This window comes from Onthophagus taurus, chromosome 1 (genome assembly GCF_036711975.1).
Source record: "Onthophagus taurus isolate NC chromosome 1, IU_Otau_3.0, whole genome shotgun sequence".
NCBI classification, from domain to species: Eukaryota; Metazoa; Arthropoda; class Insecta; order Coleoptera; family Scarabaeidae; genus Onthophagus; species Onthophagus taurus.
The window spans coordinates 7,723,131-7,731,910 of NC_091966.1; the positions used below are offsets into that span (position 1 = coordinate 7,723,131).

Sequence of the window (8,780 nt, forward strand, 5' to 3'; positions counted from 1 at the left end):
GTCTCGAGAAATAACTTTTTCACTACCTGAGGAATGCGTTCATGCCATGGAATTTATCTGATCGTCTATAATGCTTCGTCGCCATCCTATTGACGTGTACAACAGCTTTAATTTTAGAAGAGCCAATTTCTCCAGCCCTCACACTAGGAATTGAATACAAAATTAAATAATTGACTTAATCTTTCTATGATTTACAATAATCAAATCAACTATTTCTCATTTTCGTTTATTGTATGTTAGTAACAAAAGTATGTTGGTGGCTTTAATCAAACAGGCTTTTTGGTCGTAAATTAAAAACTCATCCCACGACTCTGAACATCCCTGCACCTTTCCGATCCTTTTCATGTTCATATCCCTGATTATTATCTTGATGTCATTTTTTTGGGGATGAGTCGCATACGTTTTCTACTTGTTGACAAGTCCTTTTTTTTCAGGTTCCTGTCCTTTTCAGGCAGTGTACATTCTTCCACCTATAGGTTGTCAGTCACCCCAATTCTTTCGGACCTGCGTGTTTGCCACTGTACAGCACAGCGTAAGTGTTAGTATCTCTGATTCCATCACCTAGACATTGGGTTCAAAAGATGGCAATAACGGCATTACACCGTTCACCTATCATAATACTCTTTCGTTTGCTTTTTCAGTCACTAATGGTCCCATACACTCCGAGGCTTCATTTAGGTTTCATAGCCATACTTTTTTTACAAGGATAAGTTCTTGGCTTCCTTTTCAGAAGACCATTTCTGACGCTCTTGTTAATCTTGCCATTTCTGCCAGTGGAATTGCTTACCGGAGCTGCGAGAGGCTAGAAGGAGCTGTCATACAGCACTTTATATTCATGTCACTACTCCATTTGAATTCCGCGAAGTTTAGCTATTGCTGTATTTTTCGGCAACACTAACACAATAATGTGGTTTTATGATTGGATATAACTTGAAAAAGAAAACCAGCTCGACGTCTCCTCACAAGACTTAACGTGTTTAGAAGGCCGTTTAGCTCGTTTAACTACATCATTAATCTCGAAAACAAACTTATTAATCTTTTAGTAAAAAATTAACTAGTTAAAAGTTAGTTTTATTTAAAAAGAAAAATGTTTCGTTTTCTCCGAGAATTTGTGTTTGAACGTTGTAATCCTTCGATCGATAACAGAATGGTTGAGATCTATTAATTTACATTATTATTCACCTGCTATCTTGACCCTTCAAAAAGTCGCCGAACCACTCCTTTCTCAAAGCTAAGGGATTCATTCCGGAAAGGCGTGCCTTTCTTCTTTCTAATCGTTTATTTTTTGCATCTTGAGGATGATTAATTGAATTTTTTAATCAATTATCTTAATAAACTCTAATAATCATTTTTAAATAACGCGTTGATTTCTTTTATTAGGTAGCAGATGGATTGGATGGCACAATAACACTTTAGAAGGATCACCGTTGGAAATAACTTTTCAATTCGATTCTATCAGAGATTTTACAGCTGTTCATATTCACACGAATAACATGTTCATGAGAGGAGTACAAGTAATTATTATAAATAAATTCTAATCACAATAAATTAATTGCTATTTATTTCATAGATATTTTCAAGTGTTGAATTATATTTTGGCCTCCATCCTGGAAGGTTTCAAGAGTTTCCCATCACCAAAGTTATCGCACCAGATCAAATAAATGAATCGGCACGAAATATTACAATTCGTTTTAAACCAAAATTATCAAAATTTATTAGATTGAGATTGCGATTCGCGGATAAGTGGATATTGTTAAGTGAAATAACTTTTGAATCAAGTAAGTTATTAAAACAATTATTTAGTTTTTACGTTTCTTAATATTGTACTTTTTAAAGCTCAACTACAACATAATTTAACCGATGAAATGCTTGAAAAATATTACTCACTTTTTGATATCGTACAATCGACATCGGCGCCACCACGAACTGGAGGAGAAATTATACACGCAAGAAAAGAAATTGCCCCAGAAACAAGTCCAACTCATACAACTCAAACGTATATCGGCTTAATAACGGGTTCATTAGCCATGGTAGTTTTACTGTTAGCGTGTACAGTGCTTTTAATGATAAAGCGAGGTAGAAAAAAGGTCGCTTTACTTCACAAACACACAGCTTTGGTATCTAGCAGCACAAAGCCAGGGATTACAATGAATATGAAAGATTTAAAAATGAATATGTCAACTCCTATCATCAATAATGGACTATCAAGATTGTCGTTTAATAACAAATCGGCTTCCGATACAATAAATTCCAAAAAATCGAAAATTTGCAATTTATATGGTCACGTTAATGGTGAAGAATCTGATAGCGAAAATTCCGTTTATCATGAACCTTATAAACTACTCCCTGCACCAATTACAAAATTTGGATGCAATCCCGGTAAAACTAATTTATAATTTAAAATCTTTTTTTACTAAATATATATATTTTAGAAATGAAAGGGGTGAATGGTTTCCCAGATGACCTCAAATTTAGTTCACCCTCTTCTTTTTATAATCTAAATCCCCCGTCTGCCTTAATGTCTACTTTACCATCAAAACATGAGTCTCCAGCGTACCAAACTCCGAACGTAGTTCCAGACCAGTACTACGCCGCTACAGACATAATTAAGACTGAACGAAAGGAGCAACACTTCACTCCTGGTAGGTTCACCTCAATAAAGTTACCCGAGAGCCCTCCAGTCGAAGGAGTGACTCAGCTACTGGAATTTCCGAGGCACAAACTACGTCTACTAGAAAAAATGGGGGAAGGAGACTACGGAACGGTAATATTTTCATTTCCTCGTGTATACCGAGTTTCTTTACAACATAATTTATTTAAAATTTTTTAAGATTCATTTTTGCGAAGCCGAGGGTCTTCCTGATTACAACGGTAGCACGATTTTTCATAAGAAGCACGTCATTATGAAAAGCCTATGGAAAAATACCGATGATAAAAAGAGAAATGAATTTTTAAAAGAAATTAGTTGGTTGGCCGGTGTTAGAGATCCAAACATTGCGCGAGTGTTGGGTTTTTGTAGTCAGGATGAACCGATGTGCGCGTTACTCGAATACTCAGAGTTTGGGGAACTGGCGAGATTTTTAGTTCAAAATTCCAGCAACGACGAATCACATAATCAATCAATTAGGTATGCTTTCATTTGAGTTTGGCGTTCAATTTATCCAACTTATTTCATTTGATTTTCAGCTATGGATGCCTCATTTTCATTGCAACGCAAATAGCCTCTGGTATGAAATACTTGGAATCGTTAGATTTGGTGCATAGGGATTTATCAGCAAGGTAATCCTTTAAAATTTTTCGTTAAAAAACCATTAATCTTTATGCATGAAAATGTGTACAGCTACGTTAATGCACATTTCTGCCGAATACCATTACGTAATTTAAGCCCATTTCGAATTTACGATTAAATTGGGAATGTAGGTTAGCGGCGGAACCGTCCAACGCTGGAATTTCCAAATGACATTATAATATACGATGGTTTTGTATTTCTAGAAATTGCGTGATCGATAAGCATTTCAACGTCAAGGTGTCAGACCACGCCATGTACTGCGACAGGTATCATGGCGACTACTATATTAGTGATACCAAATCGAAACTTCCAATTAGATGGATGTCATGGGAAAGTCTGTTATTGGTGAGTGTTTTATATAATATTCCCGATGGTTTTACAAACGAACATTAGATCTCGCAATAAATCTAAATATTCGTTTCCCTTTAATACCCCTAGGGTAAACAGACTACAAAGAGCGACGTGTGGTCCTTCGCGGTGACCCTATGGGAAATCCTGATGTTCTGTCTTCAGCAGCCTTACGCCGAGTTGACCAACGAACAAGTAATAGAGAACAGCAGCCATTGGTACCAAAACGACGGCTGCCAAAGGTACCTTTCACGACCCACTATTTGCCCGAGAGAAATCTACGATCTCATGGGAGAATGCTGGAAGAGAAACGCCACAGATAGGCCGAGATTTGCCGAAATCCATCTATTTCTACAAAGAAAAAACTTAGGTTATCTACCTGCGTCGATTTGTTAACGCGAAGGACTTTTAACAAAGCAAAAAAAAAAGTAATAAAAGAAAACGAAGAGTTTGAAAGAAAAAAAATATGACATACCAACTTGGAACGAGTGAACTCTTAATTAGTTGTAAGTACCTTCGAAAAAAAAAACAAATTAAACGTTTGCATAAATGTAAGATTACGAAAATGTGTTTTAAAATTTATTCGATCAAGTCGATTTAATAACATTTGGCGTTTAGTTTATTTAACACGACAATAAGTAGTGTCGAGTTGATATTTTTCAATTATAACGTCATTATGGTTAGTTCTTTGAAAATGAAAATGATTTAATTTCAAACAACGAACATATCATCAATCACTTAGATAAGATTTAGTTAAATCTTTAAATTAATGAAACATAAAGAGGTGGTATAAATATCAGTTACATTTGGAATTAGGTATGGAAAAATTAATAGATGTATTTAAAAAGTCTGAACTTAGCCATCGCTATAATTTTTGTCTCACTGAGTAAGTTTTTCCAGCCACCTGGAGTCAAAAATTTGTGGCTACAGTCTCGAAAACAAATTCTGGACCAACTCCTGAAGATCCTGTGAATTCAAGGATCCAGACTTTATCATGATAGTCTTGAAAATATATATTTTTTAAAACTCTGAAATTGGCAAACACACACATCCATTCCAATAATAATAGTTCTTCTTTATATACATATGCAGAATACATTTTCAGCTTTTCATAAAATTCTCTGAATCTCTCTGAATGGGCAATAACGCGTTTTAATCTGGCTCATTGATAAACGACGAATGTGAATAAACAAGTGAATGTTTGTAAATAGTTTCAACATTTTGATTTGTTTCTGTTTATAACATATTTAATTAAAAGCTGACCGTAGAGGGCTAAATTGAACTAAAACTAATTGCTAAATAGACTCACTGAAAGTAATCATTTTGAATTGTAATTACTTCGTGAACATAAACATAAACACGCTGGTGTTCACAAACATTGGACTACGAGAACAGAAGGGATCCGGAAGTACTGTATATATCAGGAACAAAGGTTTGTGTATAAAAACTAAGTGATTTTCCAATGAAAAAGGAAGTGAGCGACATTGAGTTAGTTCATTGGGTTGTATAATAAAAAGTAACAGAAAATATTCAGTATTATCTTTTCTATTTAATGAAAAGTTTTGCAAATAACTGTGATAAAAAACTAAACATGGAGTCATCCAATATTTCGTACTGGCCCATTGACAAAGTAGATTCGTAGGAGCTTGGATCTGTTAGGACCTGCACAAGAAATAGTCTGGGGAGCAAAAAAATTCGATATGGCATGACGACCTGATTACGTTCTACTCATTATAGCAACTTTAACTTGCTATTCAACAGAAAACCTAAGCTATAATACACAATTGTCGGCCTATTAACTTTCGATTCTTTTTGTCATTTCTTTGTTGTCTTTTGATAGACAAATAAAGTTCCACAAGTTATTTCAAAAGAAATGGTTGAATTTATTATCGTTGTACTTTGCTTATTAGATAAGTAAAACTTCAATGTCATCAACTCCAAACGTCTCTTTGGACATTATGGTGTTATTCTGGTCTATGCATTTGCAACTCATTAATGACCTACTATTGTATATTAAACAATATGGGAGTGAGTCCATCGTCTTGTCGTAGGCCCTCCCCTGATTTCATAACGTTCGCTCATCACCATCTTCTTCTTCATCTTCATCAGCCCGTCTTCATCTACTGCTGGACATAGGCCTCTTCTAAATTCATCAAAATTCATTTCTGTATTTAACTATTCTTATCCATTCTTTCCTCGCCACTTTCTTCACATCATCGATCCACCTCTTTTGCGGTCTTCCTGCACCTCTTCTAGCTTCTCGTGTTGTCTCCGAAAGGTTGTTCTTTGTGTCCATCTTTCTGTATTTGCTATTTCCACACGCCCAACTCATTGCCACTTATACCTTGCTACTCAACTTAGCCCATCTGTGACTTGTATTCTTCTGCCAATGTCACTATTTCGAATCTTCCCTCTCAGAGTGACTCCTAGCATTGCTTGTTCCATCGCTTTTCATGTTACATTAAGTTGTTCTGCAGTTTTTGTCAAGGCCATCGTTTTAAGTTCGTATGTCGTCGATGACAATATGCAGCTATCATACACCTTTCGTTTTAGTCTTCTCGGTATGACGATAAGCATACCCAGAAGCTCATCACCATCCGTGTCAGATTTACTAACTTCAATGGAATTCCCATTTCCTGCATGGCTATATAGTGCTTCTCGATCTATAGTATTATAGACTTGTATCGAATTCCTACCGTTTTTCAATTACTTGTCAGACTGTAAAATTCTCATGTGTGGTGGATCTGCCACTTCTAAACCCTTACCACCTAAATTCGCCGTACGAGGTGATTCTGTGCTGTATCATACCTGCAAGAACTTTATGTGTGGTACAAAGAAGCGATATCTCCCTATAATTTCGACTGTTAAGCTTATCCTCTTTGTTATGTATTGGACATATAAGAGCAGTCTTCCAATCTATAAACATCTTCTCAGTCTCCATCTTCTCAATTACAGGGGTTATAAATAAAAGCATTCAGTAGCCACCGTACAAGAATAACAATTTTTTGAATGTCTCCCTTTAAAGCAAAAAGAAGAGCAACCCTAAAGATGTTTCCAATTTTATAGCATGTAATTTTTTCGTATACCATAGATCTTGATTATTATGAGCATATTTTTTAAGCTCTTCATTTCAAGCGACAATATTGTAAAACGTTCTTAGTATTACGCTGTCACCATCCTAAGGTTAAATAAGTCTTCAACCAAATTATTAAATATAAATGAAACAACCAGAAGGTAGGATATTACCAAATCTCGATTAATATTTATTTAATATTTATAAATTATTAAAAGACCGAACTGCAATTAGATACTGCTTCAATTTCAACAAAAGTAGCTTGGTTGTGGGCGCTTTTTGAAGAATCCTGTATCATTACAGATACTCAGATAAATATCATTGATTAAATTGTAAACAACTAAACTCAACCTAATCTCACAAGAAATTATTTTTCTTTAAATAAACACTTCGAAATACACTTAATTAAAAATGTGAAATATTTATACCCCTCTCTATTTTCATAAATTATTTCAGAATAAATTTTCTAGTCACGTCTAGTCATTATTAGATTAGAAATATTTAATTTATCAGGGAATTTTCACATTAAAAGCAATATTATAGCTCAATTTAGTAATTTATATTACAATATGTTAAAAACCTTCAAAAATTTCATATCTGATTGCATAATTGAAATATTCTAAACGGGACCAATGCGATATGATTTCGTAAATATTTCAATTTTTAATTATAAATTCATTTGCACGCCCAATTTTGATTGTATAAACGTTTATTTAATTAAAACTTAGATAAATTAAAAAAAAATAATATGATCAACACAAATCTTGCAAGTTCTTACATTTGTGCAATGCAAATATTCTAAAGACGAAATAATACGATATCTGGCTAGACGAGCAGTCTGTGCAATATAAGCCCATTGTGATATAAAAGTTGCACGTCAACAAAGAAAAAAGTATGAAAACGTCACCATATCTTCCTTATATCATTGTTTTTCGCGCAGTTCTTCACCCCGAGAAGAAAGCCGTGTAAACGAAATCCAAAAAAAAAAAAAAGAGTCGTTCTATTTCTATTTGTGCTTCCCCTACTACTGTAATCGGACAGTACTTATAATATAGTTTTTGTACGATATAGAGAGCATGTTCTTTTTTCAAGATTAACGTTGGTTACATTCCAAAAACGAATATATTGTATAAGTGAAGCTCACCTCTTTGTAGATATTCAGTCTACCTACAGCATAACGTAAATGAAGTATTATTATCTAAATAAGTAATTTTAAGACTTTCTACTTTTTAGGCGTTCTATTATGTGACGCAGGTTGACGCGATTTCGTGGTTGCGTTCAGGATATCGCCGAAAATTCTAAATGTCTGATATAGAAACACGTAAAGATGTAAAGATTGATGGATGTGATAGAGAGAAAGTTGTTGAGAACGCGTCAACCTGTCGAAACTGGTTACGAACTGGTAAAAGAAATAGCGATTACGGCTACATTGTATATATAATTTTCTAGTCAATATTTTACCCAAAGAGAAAAGGTTACTAGACAAAGAACTGATTTCCCCACCAACAACTCACACAAAATCACACGCATCCATGAATAAACTTACACACATCTCAATGTATGTCGATATAATTGTTACGTGTTTTATAAAAAAATTGATATGAATAATAAATTTAATGCAGTTTCTCTTTGATGTACGTGCACTCGTTTTCATTTCTTCAATCTTGTTGGGTAACCTTTGAAAGCAGTTTCATGGCTCTCAGTCGTGAAGGTGGTTTTAATTTTAGCGTTTAAAATAGACAAAAGACAATCAAAGACGCTACTAAAGGTTACTCTATTAGAAAAAAAACGAAACATACACCTGTTATAGCCACGCAAGAATAAAAAAAAAATCAATAAAAAAGTGTAACTTGATTTATTTTAGGCTCCATGCCTTATGGCCTTCTGATTGAGTAACCTTTGCGACAAATAATCAGTTTTATATGTATTACTGTAAACGGCATGAGTATTTCATAAGTATTATTTTGTACAGTCTAATTGATATTATTTAAATAAAATTTCGAAAATTATCATTTAATCGACGTTTTAAAATTCGATGTTAGATGTGGAATTTGTTAATAAAGGTAAGTA

The 8,780-nt window shown here is 34.1% G+C and overlaps 1 protein-coding gene across 4 annotated transcripts in view; it reads left to right on the forward strand.

The window, feature by feature from the left end:
- The window catches only part of LOC111414883 (discoidin domain-containing receptor 2-like), a 154,886-nt gene extending 146,159 nt beyond the window's left edge, over positions 1-8,727 (forward strand). For 2 of the 4 annotated variants that reach the window (XM_023046346.2, XM_071196086.1), the window contains exons 7-14: positions 1,381-1,514; positions 1,571-1,778; positions 1,837-2,379; positions 2,433-2,764; positions 2,832-3,127; positions 3,187-3,279; positions 3,493-3,634; positions 3,728-8,727. In XM_023046346.2, the coding sequence (XP_022902114.1) occupies positions 1,381-1,514; positions 1,571-1,778; positions 1,837-2,379; positions 2,433-2,764; positions 2,832-3,127; positions 3,187-3,279; positions 3,493-3,634; positions 3,728-4,033 (2,054 nt within the window). In that variant the 3' untranslated portion in view covers positions 4,034-8,727. The remainder of the gene's footprint in view (positions 1-1,380; positions 1,515-1,570; positions 1,779-1,836; positions 2,380-2,432; positions 2,765-2,831; positions 3,128-3,186; positions 3,280-3,492; positions 3,635-3,727) is intronic. The other 2 variants (XR_011640422.1, XR_011640423.1) reach the window with 2 other exon arrangements.
- Positions 8,728-8,780: the final 53 nt, after the last annotated feature.